General features: G+C 39.9%; 1 protein-coding gene across 2 annotated transcripts; it reads left to right on the top strand.

The window, feature by feature from the left end:
• The first annotated feature begins 4,870 nt into the window (after positions 1–4,870).
• Positions 4,871–8,034, top strand: gemin7 (gem (nuclear organelle) associated protein 7). 2 transcript variants are annotated; one of them, XM_058634115.1, is made up of 3 exons: positions 4,877–4,994; positions 5,840–5,948; positions 6,997–8,034. In XM_058634115.1, exons 2-3 carry the CDS (start codon positions 5,877–5,879, stop codon positions 7,402–7,404), a joined length of 480 nt encoding a protein of 159 aa, XP_058490098.1. In that variant the 5' UTR covers positions 4,877–4,994; positions 5,840–5,876; the 3' UTR covers positions 7,405–8,034. The 2 variants fall into 2 exon arrangements, with proteins under 2 accessions (XP_058490099.1, XP_058490098.1); XM_058634116.1 differs by lacking the exon at positions 5,840–5,948 and having other exon boundaries at positions 4,871–4,994.
• The last annotated feature ends 9,546 nt before the right edge of the window (positions 8,035–17,580 follow it).

The following is a 17,580-nucleotide window of genomic DNA, read 5'->3' as shown; positions in this document are numbered from 1 at the left end:
ATAAAAACGACTACATGTTTGTAAGTACACCTCCATATCTCACATATAAGTGATATAGGACCATGCTATGGCCTCTTTAAGGTGATATGATTTGCAAAAAACACTCAGTATAATACATAGTATAATGTATTTAAAGAATGGGGGCATTCAGAGCAACACTCACCGGTTACCACACGCCTCTTTAGGTTCAATGGCAGCAACTGTCAACAAACACACAAGAAGTCCAAGCTGAGTACAAAGAACATATTATGGTGTTTCATAAAATGAAACGTAATGAAAACATTACATTTCCCCACACACACACACCTCACCTACACCTGCCCTTCCCGACGAAATCTCACTCTCACCTGATTGAACTAATCTTCAATGACAGAAGATGCGCTTATGCGTAAAACTTAAATAGAGATTGTATGGCTGGACATATGTATTGAAAGAACAAAAGAAACAGAAAGAAAGACGGAAGATGTGCATCCATAAAACCTAAATTATGATTCTGTAAGACTTATATAGGACTGGACACATGCATTGAAAGAAAGAAAGAAAGAAAGAAAGTGCGTAAAACTTAAATGATGATTCTATGACAAAGAAGATACTAAGATTCTAAGACGTATATTGGACTGGACACACATTTTTACACGCTGCTTAACAGTATATGATTCGGTTAGTCTTTAGGCTAGACCTGGATGGACACATGCATTGAAAACGAACGAAAGAAAGAAAGACAGACAGAAGATGCGCATCCATAAAACTTAAATGATAATTCTGACTTATATAGGACTTATATATAAGACTTATATACGATTGACAGAAAGAAAGAAAGAAAGAAAGAAAGACAGAAGATGTGCATGCGTAAAACTTGAATACTGATACTAAGACTTATACTGGACTGGACACATGCATTGAAAAAAAGAAACAAAGAATGAATGCGCTGTGTAATCAATTAATCAAGACAAATTATGCACCCATGTACTTACCACACAGAATGATGAAGCAGAACACCAGCCACATAGTGGTTACAAAGTCACACAGTGTTAGTTAAAAGTCAAAATGTTGCTAAAAAAAGAAATCAGTCGCTGCGTGGGAAGTTGTGGTCATGTAGCAACTAGCAACTAGTCCATCCAGTAGTTGAGTGCAAGGTTTGGAACAGTTTGGAAGAGAGACAGTGAGACACCACAGTCAGTGTCAGACACACCCTGTGACTCTGACTGTCAGACACACCTTCGCAGGCTGCATGGTAAAATCCAATTGCGCTCCTCTCGCTCTCGTGTTCGTGTGCACTGATGTGTGTGTGCTGCATGCCAGTGCCTTAACATCGATCGGCCGCTATACTATCTCTCTCTCTGAAAATCTACCCTTGTAACGTGACCATCAAATCCCAAATCAGTCACTGAGAGGGGAACACAGGGTTCTGTCCGACACGCTTAATCCAAAAAGGAAACTTGCGGATATATGTGATATGATGATATAAAGCTGTTTAGCGGTCAACAGAAATCAAGCGAACATTCTTCTTCGGCACATGTGACATAATCAGCTAATCATTCAGCCCCAGTGACAAACACACACACACACACACAAACGCAACTCCAAGTGAACTGTCTGTGCAGCTGCTCAGAGCTGGATGAGGTAAAATCAGCCCCAGACATTATAGTCAATAAAATGTTCCCGCTTTTCCTAAAGCCTTATTATATTGTTACACAGTGACAACATTACATTAGCCATGGATCACGTTAGATTAATTCAATGAATAATGAAAAATTATTTTGCAAGTATCACAGAGCACCATCTGCTGGTATTAATAATTTTTATTATCAGCAAGAATAAAATAATCACATCCAAAACGTTTATTGGGAGTTTAGTGTAGGGACAGTGGAGACAGTTCCATTTCATACGAGTCATGAAGTCTGCTGGCCAGTGATGAATAAAGTGTGTTGTGGGTGGTCTCTAGATTTTATGGAGCCTCATTTATTTAGAAGTTGTCAATACTACTTGTTGGCAGTGATTTTGGTCTGGAAATTCTGGTGGAGCCATACAGGAAAATCTCATACCCTCACAACAAAAACACAGTAGCAAGTGAGAGAGGGGACCACAGCACCATGCAAACAATGCCAATCTGATGACATATATTATCATTTCAACTGCACCACCAAATGGCAGTGTTCAAAATCTCACAATATTAAATACTAAAGATTGAAACAACAACGTGACAACAATAAAAAGAATGCACGACTCATGGTGTGAACAGTGCACACCCACTATACAAAGCCATCACACACAATGTATCCGATACACAATCAGCCAATGAGAAGCGCTCACTTCAAGCCCCACTGCCGAAACTGAAGTGTGCGCACAAGACGCGCAGGAAAACAGAGGAAAAGCAGAAACAGAGAAGGCGCAGCATCAGGCACAACAAACTATTCACACAACGACACTACATAGAGTGTCCGCAGAGGAAGTGGCGTTCATCAAATTAAAACTGCAGACAATTTGAGGAAACAGCGTACAGGCATGAGGTGAAACATCTGATGCCCTATTTCCACCGGCTCTACTCGCCTCGCCTTGGCACAGCATGGCACGGCACACGGTTTAGGTTGCATCTCCACTACACGACACAAACACACACACACACACACGTTCACAAACGCACAAACGAGTGACTAGTGACTTGTAAAGCAGTTGTTTTCAGTGTAACTAAATCAAATCACTATAATCAGTTAATTAAAAAAATATGATATACATATATACTGGACTGAAATACTATCACTAAAGAGCGATCAGCAGTGCTGTCGCTAAATACACTAGAGTCTTGGTAGTTGTTGGAGATTAACCCATGTTTTTAGGATTGTTAAGTAATTATAATGATGATGAAGATCTTATAATTACTTATATTTAGATCTTATAATAGATCTTATATTTGTGCAGGCACACACATTGTGCACAAAAGATTTGCACTATGGGCAGGACCAAGGGGAGGAGACCAGCAACAACACCACCCACGCAATTTTGCCCCCAGGACAGACAGTAGGTTACACAGTATTTTGCAAAATATAGTTTATTTTATTGAATTAAACATATGTTAACATTCCACAATAAAAAATGCTTCCAACAGCACAACCAGTGGACAATTATAACAGGATGGGGCTTACCACGGCCGCATGTGTTGGCCCACAAATATAATACTGGGAAAAGTAACACAAACAAACAAACAAACTGCAAAAACCCAAATACATAAACATTTTTAATCACAACACAACAAATATAAAACATCTTAATTCACATCCAAAGTAATCTTAGAATAACAGAAAATTGCTGCATTAAGGATGCTAAGGTGTCAGAAGGAGGCCTATAGCAGCTAACAACAGTAAAAGACAATATTTAGAGCTAAGATTTCAAACTAATTTATATCTGCTAACTAATAATAAGCAGATTAAGTGAGTACAGTTTTGTTGCAAAAGAAGATTTGACCCCCACTGCCCTACCTTGGACACTCTGAGTGATAGCAAATGTTACGTCTTTATCCAGAATAGATTTAGACAACCAAATCTTAGAGGTAATAAGTATAATATCGGCAGTAATTGAACAAACCCATAATCACAGCATATCCATTTTTTGGAAGAACGCTGCAAGCATTAAGAGAAATGCACATATTTAGAGGCAATAAAATTGGCACACACACGGTGGTGTAGTGGTTAGCACTCTCGCCTTGCAGCGAGAAGACCCGGGTTCGAGCCCCGGTTGGAACAAGGGCCTTTCTGCATGGAGTTTGCATGTTCTCCCCATGTGTGCGTGGGTTCTCTCCGGGTTCTCCGGCTTCCTCCCACAGTCCAAAAACATGCAATGTGGGGATTAGGTAAATTGGACATTGGTTGTTTGTCTCTATCTGTGTGTGGCCCTGCGATGGTGCCCGATGTAGCTGAGATTGGCACAGCACCCCCCGCAACCCTCTGGTGGAGGATAAAGCGGTAGATGATGACTGACTTTCCTGCAGATGTTGGACAACTTGCGGTTGAGTTATCAAATACCAACAGCACAGCTGCCCATGATGTGACGAGGCAGAGAGGCACAAGGAATGTCACAATTGAAAGGAAGTGGCGTCTTAGCCAACATGCTCAGGGTTCAGGGACACACACTAGGTCCCTGGTGTGTGTGTGCGTGCTAAAAGTTGACGTTAACTACCCTGCGTTTAAACACAGTTTGAAGCTATGTTATTTTCAGTGTGAGCCAAGGTGGAAGCAGAGGTGGAAAGAATACTGAAATATTCTACTCACTCACCCACTATTTTTGATAAAATTAGTAAAAGTACTGGTCTAAAAATTTACCAAATTTATCGTTAGTCAAAGTTACTTAATTACTTTTTTTTTATCAAGGTTACGGTTCTTTCATTTTTCGTGCAAAAAAGGACAAGAGGACACAAATCTCACATTAATTGTTTTTAATTAAAGGCAAACCTTTACAAATTCAAGTGCTGAAAAAATAAAATATGTAAACACAGTAATGTATCAGCCAACATGGGTCAAGGGTGACAAATGCTTGAACTTTCTCACTTATTCAGGGACTTTATTTAATACCTGTCCTCCTCATCACTGACCTGTCCTCCTCATAATTGACCAGTCCTCATCATTCACCTGTCCTCATCATTCACCTGTCCACCTCAAATTTTAAAAATGACTTTAAGAAAGTGCAAGTACACAAAAAACCTACTCAATTGTGAATGTAATTCATTTCTTTCCACCTCTGGTTAGGAGTATGATCAGGGTTGGTGTTATGAAAAAGGAGATAAAGGGACCACGGTATGCGTAATGTAAATGCAATGCCAACTCCAAACGGTGGGAGGCAGAAGTGCGCTTGACTGTGCCTGGTCTACCGGAAACAACAAAAACAGTGGAACCCACCCGGTGGACGCGACGACGTGGCTACATGCTAATGCTGCTAACTGGAGTCGGTAGAGGAGAGGAGCCGCATTAGAGTCCAGGAGGAAACACAACACACATCTTACGGTTGTTATAATGTTATTCCAGTTTATATCAAAGTTATTTTTTGAACGGTAGTTACGCGTAGTAACAGCAAACACTCTTTCATTGACATCTTGTCCATTAGTTTTACAAAAGCTGTCAGGCGTGTTCATTTCTTTATTGTTAACACCTGGAGAGTGATTTATTTTAACCATGTACACACTTGCTTTAAACTAATAATCGATGAATATGTACCGAGAACAATTTTCTCATTTATAATCAGTTAACGGCTCAGCAATCCATTTTGTGCTGTAGTGCATAGATTGAACAGCAAATACACTGAATAGATTATACCTATTTTTTGATAATTATTTGAGCAGAAGTATGACATTTCACCATTATGCATTACATTTTATAATATATAAAGCATACAAGTGGCAATCGTGGGGGTTACCGGTAACTGGGGTTAAATGTGTAAAAGTTGTTGTGATGCAGGGATGATTTTTTTTATTACAATTTAGTATATACAGATAATATCTCGCTGCTCACAATTGTGACCGAGCATGAAATCACCCACAATTCCATCAAACTTCAGAAAATGAACTATTGATTTGATATTTCACAAGAGTTGGACACATGATTTGGATTTGTTTAGTATCTGGGTCAGCTGACCTACATTTTTGCTGCTGTAGCTTCACGGTTTGATGTGTTTTGTGTTCCGAGATGGGCTTCTTCATACATTTGTTAATTATTTGAGTTTTTATATAATTTTTAGTCAATCTGGTACTCTCCCCAGACCTTTGGATTCAAAACTCCAGATATGGTTGTACCTAGAAAGAAACCCAATAGGTCAGCACTGATTAACTGATTTATTTGCTACTTCATAGCAGGAGCCACAGTGAGTCAGACTGTAAACTTTAGAGTCTCATGTTTAAATCCCTTGCCCAAAAAGTAACTGAAGAAAGCAGAGACAATGATGGAAATGGAGGAAAGTGTGAGGTAAAAAAATGGAAATGTGCCAGTGAGTTTACCTATCACAGCTGAAAATGTTGCAATGTTTTGTTTTAGTTTTTCTCCACCACAGCATACATGGCTGCCTCATGGAGCTCTTTTTTTTATTTATCTCTGATTTGTTTTTATCCCATTCCCTGTTCATATGTATGTGTGTTGCAGTCGCAGATAACACTTAATTCCATGTACACTTAAAATGTCAGTGTTTACATATGAGCATTGCATGACAGAGTGAGAACCCAGTGAACATGAACCATTTCAGACTGCAGCGATGGTACAACTCACCTGGAGTTACTCTCCATCCCTCACATTGTATTTGTACCAAGAGATTCCATAATTACGTTGATATCTGTTCTGATATATTACTCTTGAGGCATGTGTGTTTGTCTTCACGTGGCTGCACTCATGTTCATGTCACACTCCCCACAACCTTGGTTTTCTAATGTGGCAAAGCACAAATCTGACCTGTGTCTATCTCTAACCACAACATGTTTATACATACATCGGTAGTGAAATGCAAAACAGAATCATGCAATTTACTTATTAAATAAGTAAATTGCATCATCTCTCTTTCTAAATCTGGATGCAATAAAATCTGAGCAATGGGCCATTCATCCTCAGGCCGTTTGTAACCAGAAGGGCCCCGGATTCCATCCTGGGACGGGCCAAGGGCAGGGGTGCCCCTGAGCAAGGCACCCAATACCTCATTGCTCCCCAGGTGCAGATACATGCTGCCCAATGCTTCTGTGCCTGGCTTTTGTGTGTTCACTACTGCTCTTTACATTTGTGGCCCTTCATCTCTGTCACTGTGACCCAGGAATCACTTGATGGGCTATATGAAAAAACGGAGCATGAAGATGAACTTGTTTGAATCAAAATGTTGATTTTGACAGTCAAAATATGAGTTTGGTGCAAGCCTACAGTACATGGAATACACAAATTACTTAGTTTTTGGTGAAACATTTTATAGTAAGAGGATGTAGTTTTATTCCATATGTATGTTCAGCATTAATGATATTGTATTTTATTTTCACAGGTGTTGGTAGAAAAACTCAACATGGCGGCACCAGTGTCTGTGCTGCGTCTGCCCAAAGGTCCGGACCCCAACAGCCGTGGATTTGACCCAAAGTCACCCCGTTTCATAGCTCTTTGTCGCACCTCCATTTCCACGTCTGCCGCCTCAGAGGCCGACCCAGAGGAGCAGCAGAGAGAGCAGCATGCACGGACCACGCTGAGGGAAAGATTCCTGCACTGTCTGCTTGCCATGACCAACAAAAAGGTTCAGTTTCACATGTATGAGAAGGTGAAGGTTGAGGCCACGTTTGGAGCGTCTGACATTGACATGCTGCACTTTCAGGTGTCGGACTTGCACACGCCGATTGGTGTACAGAAAGAGGCACTGATCAGGTGTCATGATGTGATTTCGTTAACGTTTGATGCATAAATACCTGAGGATTTGTTACTTGTTACTTGCTTTTTTTGGTCACTGAGGAATCTCATTTGTTGCAAGTGGGATCTGTTTTCACACCATGAGATTGTAAATCAATCTTTTTTTTTTTCTTTTTCTTCTTTATTAATTTGCTGCAGGGTGAGGTTGTATATTGTTTTGTTTTTTCCAGTCCTCTTTGATCAAAAGATCGTGCTGATGAAACTTGAGTCCAACAGTAACAGGAGCTCCCACTTTTCACCACAAGAGGGCGTCATCCCTGTGTTTTAAGGCACATTTTAAACCTGATAGGCCTGTTACTTTGTACTGGAGTTGAATGATGCACAGATCAGTCAAATATTAGAAAATTTTTCGTAAAATAGTGACAAAATATTATATTTTGCTGAAAATGTCATGTTGCAAGAAATGTTGTATCCTAGTATTGCATCTGACATTTGAGCAGGTAGGGGTGTTCTGTTTATGGGGACCACAGTGTTGGTGCACTCTTTAAGATCTGGAAGTTTAAAGCCAAGTCTCTTGATTCTGTGTTTCTTTTGCTGAGGTTTACTTTCCCTGGTTAACTTTGACATATGAAACGTTGCACTTGATATAGTTTAAAAAAATAAATAAATATATATACCACTTTGTTTGCCACTACACTGTGTTTTCTAATAACACCGAAAATATGAGCAGCAAAGACGTTGAACTGTTGTGTAAGTTACACAACCATATCATCAAACAAATGTATCATATTTCGTTGTCATTTTTTATAATTTAAACACAAACTATTTCCCCAGATAGTTGTCAGTGATACTATGTCACTGTATGACCATCTAATTACACTCAGATAGGTTTACATTTTGATAAATAAATGGCAAGTTTAAGTAAAACAAACTAAACCTGTTGTCTTGCATTGACATATTGCATCTTTTATTAATTTTTTTGGCAACAACTTTTGCTTGTTCTGTGAGCACCTAGTGTGCTGAACTCGGTTCTGTTGTGTGTTGTGATCCTGCACATTTATTCCATGCCACTAAACCTTTGTTAAGGGGTGAACTATTGTCAACTTTTTAAAGTCTTTTATATTGTTACAGCTTTTGAAGAGGAGTTATGCCAACTATGGCTCCGGTGTGACATCAAGTCATATTTTTAGACACTCCTGAAAAATCCTGGACAGAAGACTGGAGAGAAGCAAAACTGAAACTATTGTTTCTATTCCACTATACAGTTCTAGCACAACGCAGCGAGGCTCGACTCCTCCTCAACATAAGCGGGGTCACCACGGCTGCATGAAACTGCCATGATGTCGTTTTGTACACAACGCAAACTAGTGACAAGCAAGTACTTCCTGCATGACTGGAGCACAGAGTCACTGAATTAAAATACGGCTTAACGGATTATGATTTGACTCATGATAGCTGTCACTAAACACACCAGACTACTGGACATTTCCTTGCGTGGGCCCAATGTGTGGCCCTTTTACACTTTGTTTTCTGCTGGTCGAGTGGGCAGCCCATGTTTAAGCAGTTTGTAACCGGAGGGTTGCTGGTTCAAATCGCCGTTAATTCAAGGGCTGGGGATTGTTCACCCACTAATAGGGAACGTGAACTAGGATTAGACTGGTTCTTTTTGCATGGAGTTTGCATGTTCTCTCTATGTCTGCACGGGTTTTCTCCAGGTTCTCCGGTTTCCTCCCACAGTCCAAAAACATGCATATATGGGGATTAGGTAAATTAGACACTCTAAATTGACTAAAGGTGTGAGTGTTGATGGTTGTTTGTCTCTGTGTGGCCCTGCGATGGACTGGAGACCTGCCCAGAGTGCACCCCGCCTTTTGCCCTATGTCAGCTCGGATTGGCACCAGCTCTCCCTGCGACCCTCATGTGGAGGATAAAGTGGTAAGAAGAAAATAGCCATGTGTATCATTTTTCTATTGTTATTTTTGAGCAACTCTCCAACAAGAAATGTGAAGAATGCCGTCAGCGACAGCTGTGACCCCTCAGGTTCTTACAACTGTCGGCCCATTTTGTTAAATCATACAGAACTTTAGCAGTAACTGAACCTGTAAACGGCAAAGCATAAATGCATTCAGTTGTTTTAGCTATAACCTATATTAAAGTAATAGCCCTCAGAAATACATATACTATAATGTTCTAACAGCACTGATGAAATATTACACAGAAGAGAGGGATTCATCTTTGTTTAGCACAAGCCGCACGAGGAGAGAAGAGGGAGGTGGAGCAGGAGGGTGGTGGGGGTGGGGTAGCATCAATACTATTTAATCTTCCTAAAAGGTGTATTTTGCAAGTTCCCAATAAGTCATTTTATTTGAGTGCCATTAGGTGGTCGTGCTGTGCCTGTGTTTCTTTCTGTACCTGAATTATCTGACCACTCAGTGCAGACAATCATCAATGAGGCAGTGACTCATCCTCTCTCTCTCTCTCTCTCGCTCTTCCTCACCCCCGCACCACACTCCCGCCCTCCCTAATCCGAAATATGACTTAAAACCTTGCGTGACGTCATCAGGCCTGCGTGATTCAATCAGGAAGCCCTCAAGGACAAGCAATGTTAATTTTATAAATACGCAGGCATGCGATGACCAGCAGCCCTAAACTTCTTCAGTCCCCCCCCCCCCCCTCCCCCTTTCTGATGCGTAACGTCTACTGGAGCAAATACAGTATGATGCACAGGCTTGTGTATCTTTGCTGCCTTTATGACAGTAGCGACTCTGATTGTACACGTACGAGCAGTTACTTAGATGACTGTGAGCCTTGAATGAATTATACATATTTAACTTTCATATGTAAATCAGTTTTATTTCAGCTCCTCCAATGTTTTCTCATTGTGTAAAACTAAAGATTAAAAATGAAAAAAAGACGATTTAAATCACAGCAACAGTAGTAGGTTGCTTAAAGTTGGATCTTCCTACTACGTCTTAATGTTTTCTTATTACCACTATACCAAAGAGAAATGTTCTGTGTCTGTTTGTGAGGACAGAATCTAATGACATTTTCTGGGGGATGTGTTGTAGGTTATGCCCAAAGGAAGTCATTTGTGATTTAGATATTGTTGGTGATGTGGATATTACACTACAATTGTAAACCTGGGAAGATAGCGGAATGTATTTACACTGTGGGAAACTGAGTGGCCATCGTAGAAGTTTGGGCCCTCTACGGTGCTTTCCTCTAATAGTTGCATTCCTCCTGCAACATGGTAATACAACTTTTCATCAACACTCACTGAAGCGTTGGCGTTATTCTCCAGCTGTACAAATGTATGTGAACATACAATTCGGCACATGTACGATGCAGTGCCATTAACTTATTATACGAGAGGCCGCCACAAAAATTCCTTGGCACTGATGGCAAATACTCGACGCTATATGATCATTTTTCAAGAAAGCAAAGTATATAAATGAAGTATATTTGTTAAGACTGACTGATGGAGTGTGGGTGCAGCTTCCCTGCTCACAGAACACCTGTAAAATCTGAGCTTCACTCTATCATATTGGATTGTCTCCCACCCACCCGGTGAAATTTGACCATCACACAGTCTGTAGGTGTGCGGACTCTTAAATAATGTGAGGTGATTCTATGTCGACTGGGCTTCTAGTTTCCCTTTCTTTTCCTTTTTTATAATCAATCATACAATTAAATCAATCAAATCAAACACATGTTAATAACATTTTCCACTTGTAATAGAAGTAGTAAGAGTATAATTTATAGTACTAATTACTCAGTTTCAGGCTGTACTTTGTTTGCATTATGTGTCCTCGGGATTTTGAGCTGGATTCTTGCTCCCTCATCTGTTGCGGTGCATGAGGACACGCCGCCTCAATGTTATCTGGCTCCACTGTTTGTCTTTCCTGACCGTCTGCTTCTCCCTGATTTCAGTGGAAAAACATTCCTGCCTCTTCGTATCAATTTGTGTTTGTGTGTGTTGGTCTGTCAGTGCGTCAGTTATGATGGTACAAGGAATCTGCCCTGTATAACACTGTGAGCCATCAGGAAGCACATTCCGCTCCTTCCTGTTTGTGGCCCCCTCTCACTTCCTGGCAAGTGTCTGATAACTTACAAAACCAATCAATCACCCCTTTTGCCCAAAGCTTGTGCCAGGAGTCTAAAATAATTGAGCAGTGACCTCATGATCATGTATTTTTAGTGTGTTTAATGATGGACGTTTCAAAGGAGATGATGATGATTCACATCATTTACGTTAATCCAGCACACGTCAAAAACAAAAGAAGATGCATGAAGCTTTTCTCTCACTTGTTTTTCAAACTTTTAAATGACTTTTTAGATGTGACCTTTTTTGCTTATTCCCAGCTTTGATTTAATGGAACTTACTTTTTTTTTTTTGACTTCTGCATCTTGTTTTTAGACATGCTACCATTCTGCTTCTGCTGACTCTAATGGCCCAGGCTGATATAATTACAATGATGGAGTTTGTTGATATAACTGTTTACCTCATATCAATGGATTGCAGTTGGATTTTTGTGTAGACATTCATGATCCTAAGGAGATGAAGTCTTATGACTCAGAGGATTATATTTCAACGCAATTAAACTGAAATACACAATACTTTTCTAACTGTATGAAGACATTAGGTTAATACATGTATATTACATTTTTTTTACATTAATGTACATAGCGCCTGAAGGGTTGGGGTAGATTATGGTCCAGTTTCATGCAGTGAAAAGACATTCACAGTGACACACAGACACATTTATTATCTTCATCTTTTTTTCTTTCTTTTTTTTGCCAAACCACAATCTTCCATTAAACAAAACACTTGTGTAGCCTCACCACAGATGAGACTGTGGGTGTGACCAATGCCATCTCATGTAACAGACACACATAACCAAACCACCTTTTTCTACCCAAAAGGCCTCGAATAAACAGCAGTTCATTCATCCACTCAAATAACCAGCAATCAATCAGTGTATAGCAGAGGTCAAAGTGGTGGCCCGTGGGCCTAGTGTGCCCCCTCCAATTCATTACATGTGGCCTACCACTTACTATCATGTTATGATTAAAACATTGGCCATGACCTCCTCGTCCTTTAAACACAGTGACAAAACGACAATATAGACAGAATATAATACTAAATATGTTTTCTAGCAATATTTTTTCAATGGAAATAATAACATTTTTCCCGTTGGAATTGTCACATTATTCAATGTATTCCATCAAACATTGATTTTTAGATTTATTTCTCTGTTTTTGACATTAATAGGTCTCATTCCTTTTAAAAACAAGCACTTTTACTTTGAAATTCAATGAAATATCATCATGAATATCTTCATTTCGACATCATGATGGAATATTGTGTTATAATTTTTTGCTTTATAAAAAAATTGTTTTATAAACAGCCATTATTTTTTCTCCCCTTTACAATACTATACTCCTGGTGTATAGTATTGTTTTCTAATAATCCAATAAAATATTTTACTGTGTATTTGATTTGTGTTATGACCAGACCTGTAAAATATCCTTATATGCAGTACCTGCAATGACATGACATGACATAACACGAGGTAACATAACATGAGGTAATATGACATGACATGAGGTAACATGACATAACATGAGGTAACATGACATAACATTAGGTAACATAATATGACATGAGGTAACATGACATGACATGAGGTAACATGACATGACATGAGGTGACATGACATGAGGTAACATGACATGACATGAGGTAACATGACATAACATGAGGTAACATGACATTACATTAGGTAACATAACATGAGGTTATATGACATGACACGAGGTAATATGACATGACATGAGGTAACATGACATGAGGTAATATGACATAATATAACATAAGGTAACATGACATAAAATTGTCCTTGTGTCAAGGTCACAGAGGTCACAGGTCAAAATGGAAAGAGAATTGAACATCATTTTATACAACCAGTCATTTGTGATGAATGTGTGAATCATTGTGGAATGTTATGACCTTGAGTCTTAAGTTCAGTTATTATCTTTTTTTTTTTGTCTCTTTATAGAACAAGAACAAACCCCACATATATCAGTGCGTGCAATATAGTCACTGTTGAATACATTTCTCCGTGTATGAAGACATATGTTGATATTCACAAGCGGAGGCCAGACAGCCAGACATGAGAGGAATGGCTGACTCACCACCAGTCTTAAGGACTGTTTGTGTTGCCACTTAGAGTTGCAGTGTTTGGAGGAGGTCCAGCGATTGTGAGGGTCAGGCGCTTGTGTGGCAGCCTCGCTTCCCTGACTCAAGTGGCTGGACAAGATACGGAATCCAGCTGAGGAACATGCCAGCTGGACCCCACTGAGCAGTGGCCTGGGCCCCAAACATAAACAAACCCTCAGCCCATGGAACATTACATTTTATGTATATGATAAGAGTTAATATTATATAATTAGTACGTTATATTCAACTTGATTACTTTTACATAGTGGCTTTATAAGCACTGCACTAACTCCCATTTTGCACTTACTGGACAATACCAGTTGTCAATCACACTGATGTCCACTCACATGTGACATGCAGTGACTGAGACCACCTTGGCTCTTCAGGAAAATGTCTCCTGACAGTATAAATCAAGTCCATTCAAGTTATTTTGGATTATTTTTTCTAGATGCCCCTGGTGCCTATTCATATATATTCTTACTTCCTGATTAGGTTCTCCTGACAAACCGGAAGACTCCGCCCCCTTCTTATACACTATCTATAATATGACCTGTGGAGTTAGAAGGCTACTCGTAATATAATAAGGCACATGGGTTTTGTGTGTTCTTGTACGGGTATCTTTGTGACAACAACAAACCATTTAAACCAGTGGTGTCAAACGTATGGCCAGTGGGCCAGAACCGGCCCACCAGTGGGTCCAATCCGGCCCCTAGGATGAATTTGTGAAATATTATATTTTGCAGTTCCAGATACCTAAATGTGTTGTGCCTTTGTAAGTGGTTAACTTAGGCATATTACTGTTGAAATTGTGCTTATTTTTTTGTGAAAAGATACTTCATACTCCCTTCAGACAAAGGGAAACATTTGGAGTGCTTGTTGTTCATAAGTTATTATGCTATTATTTGACTGGTCCGGCCCACTTGAGATCTAATTGTGCTGTATGTGGCACCTGAACCTATATAAACCATATGGGAGTGAGGACATTTTGGCTGGTGTTTACGTTCTGAGTCTTAAGGATTAGGGATAGAATTGGGTTTAGGTTAAGGTTAGAGTCCTTACTATGAATGCTGCGCAAACATATGCATGTGTTTGACTGTGTGTGTATGATTAGGATGTTACCGCAGCATCACATGGGAAAGAGTATACGCATATGCACAACTCCAGTCTAGACAGGAAGCCATATGAAGAGGTGGGAGGCAAACAGAAGCGCTAATTTGAGAAAGATTAAAGTTATCTTCATTTATCTTTGAGTGTGCAGACTCAACCATGGTCCCCTCCCTTTCCCACAGGAGTAAACACAGGAAGATGCTGCTAATTAGTCTGTGATGCTGAGGACCCTCAGATACCAGCGCTGACTGGATAGATGCCCCATCTGAGCTTAATCATCCCGACCAGGTGGCAGTGCTGACATTTTGCTGAGTCGTTTGTGAGTTTTTCAAAGTTAAAATCACTTCCTCCCTCAATCCTCAAACCAGTCAGTACCTGCATCTAAAGCAGTTTCCATTTGAGTGAAACAAACCTTTAATTGGATAAAAAGTAGCCATGCTGTCTTTGAGAGGTGGTTTTCCTGTTACAGCCAATCCTGCATTAGTCCCCGCTCTCAAAATGTATCATACAATTATTATTGTCTGCATTTGTAAGGGCAACCACAGTGACCAGAACATCTTAAATGACTACGTTGCCTTTTAAGATAGTGCATGTGTTTAATGTGTTTGTGAAGCGGTTGGATGAGGGCGTTTGATGTGGGGAAGCTGCACTGACGGACGGGGTGGTCGTCTGGTATTTAATCAGGAAGAAGATCACATACTTGAGAAAGTGTATCTTCCTGTGGTCATGAGCTGAGACCGTGGGACAGAGCAATGATTCCCACAAGGACGAACACACTGATGAACACCAGGTGGAATATATCTAAGTACATTTGCTGAACTGGTGTACTCACTTTTACAGCATTTCTATATTAAACAAAACATGGGAAGAGTTTATAGAATACCAAGCAAGGTTAAGTCAGCAGTGCATAATAGGGTATTGATGTATTTTTAAAGAAAAACATGACATTTTTATCAGTTTTGACTGTCAGTGGTTATTTTTCACTTCTAATTTCAATCAATTCAATTCTGATCAAAATACCTTATTTATCCCTGACGGGACAATTCTGATTCCTTGTCTCGGGACTCAATTTTTGACGATGAAAAACTATCTGTCCCCAAAAAATGAAATAAAATAAATCACAACAAGAACAAATGTGTGCATAATATAACATTGTGACCATTTTTCTACAATTTCTGTAACACCTAATATTAATTTGTATTGGAAAAACAGACATTTTTAAGGGATATTTTTGTTATTTCATGCATGTGCTATTTATTAGATCTTAAGTAAAAGGCTGGGATTTTTTTTTTAGCATATTTATTTGGTGACTAGAACCCATTTGTGGGCCTTGACCCAGTCTTTGGTAATGGCTGCCCATTGGCATCCTCAACCTCGGCTCTGCTTCCCTTTCTATCTTATTTCACTCATCTGAATCAAATACATTTATTTGTATAGCACCAAATCACCATGGATATTATATCAAGGCACTTCACGTAGCATCATCAGTGGAGAGGAAGGAAATGGCTAGCAGATCTAGACTCAGACAGGTGTAGCCACCTGCCTCGGTCGGTTGGTGTAAAACACTCATCCATCTCTGCAAGTCATCAGTCTATCCCCTTGGGTTTTAAATAAAACTCAGCCCACTAAACAGTTTTAGACTTAATCCGAGCCATTGCACCTTCACTGGCTTCCCTCGTTTGTGTTTTCTGTCTTCATCAAAAAATAATTTCTACTGTGGGCTCAGAGGCTGAACTAAATGCTTGTAATTTCACTTAGACACGCACTCACGTCCAGCCCAACTCCTCCAGATGGCAATTTCAATCTCTGCCTTACTTGTTTACTCCCTTCCTTTCCTCTCTTTCTTTTATTCTTTCCCTCAAGAGGCATGATTTACTTGTGTCAGGGACAAGGACATCTGCCTATTAGCAAGTACCACTGACGTAGGCATCGCCATCCCCTCCTCCTTATTATCCCCCTTCTTCATCTGCCTTCTTGTCCTGCTCCTCCTCCTCCTGCCTTACTCAAATTGGGGTCACCAACCTTCATTGCTTGGGCTGGTGAATCATCAGTGGGACTTGCACCGCATGGGGAGGAGGGATGCTCCCCGCCCAGGATACTTCCGTCCTCCTTCCCAAATTACCAGGGTAACCCGACATTGTCTGCTCTCTGCTGTCATATCACTCTGTCGCACAAAGAGAGGAATAAAGAAATAGAGGGGGAGAGGTGGAATGTGAATGAGGGATATGGCGGGTAAAGGGAGCAGGTGCTTGAGGGAAAATACAGTAAAACGGTTACATTGTAAGAGTAGTTAGTTATAACAATATACCAAGTTAATGAAAAGAGGGGTTGCTTGTGTTTTTATGTGGAACTGAAGACAATTTTCCACATTATGGACAATTTTTTAAAAAAATTTTTGGTTGCAAAATGAAAAGTTAAAACACAAGTCCATGGGAATGGGAGTTCCAAAACACGCTAAAGCAGAGGTCACACACAAAAAGGTCAGAGGACAATCAGTATACTGAGCAAAGGTCCTGAGGAGGTGACAACACACACATACACCCCGTGACAACACCCATCTGACTGTGCAATGGTGATGTAAAGAACTGGACATTGTCTTAAGATATTTTAGACTCAAGCAGGTGTAAAAGTTTTGAGGTGAACCTTTTTGAAAAGTGTATAAAATCTGTTTTCAGACTTACTTTTGTAACAAAAAAAACCCTGAACTCTCCCTTTAATTCCACCTCTTCTTCACATTCCAGACTAGTTAGCATATAATGATTACAGTAACTGTTGTTGTCTGTATATATAATGGCAACAAATTGTTTCTGAGGGAATGAAAACAAAATGTAAACATGATGTTTATATTCAACAGATGAGGACGGTGAACTTACCGAGAGTCGGCCCACGCTAATGCTCAGTATT

This window comes from Solea solea, chromosome 7 (genome assembly GCF_958295425.1).
Source record: "Solea solea chromosome 7, fSolSol10.1, whole genome shotgun sequence".
NCBI classification, from domain to species: Eukaryota; Metazoa; Chordata; class Actinopteri; order Pleuronectiformes; family Soleidae; genus Solea; species Solea solea.
The sequence above is the reverse complement of the archived record's forward strand: the minus strand, read 5'-3'. Positions and strand labels throughout refer to the sequence as shown.

What these genes read in the sequence shown, in the direction of transcription:
- gemin7 (XM_058634115.1), top strand. Translation starts at nt 5,877, where the DNA reads ATGTTTAAATCCCTTGCCCAAAAAGTAACTGAAGAAAGCAGAGACAAT. An exon ending in GAAATGGAGGAAAGTGTGAG is followed by an intron (nt 5,949 to 6,996) that starts GTAAAAAAATGG and finishes TTATTTTCACAG; the next exon opens with GTGTTGGTAGAAAAACTCAA.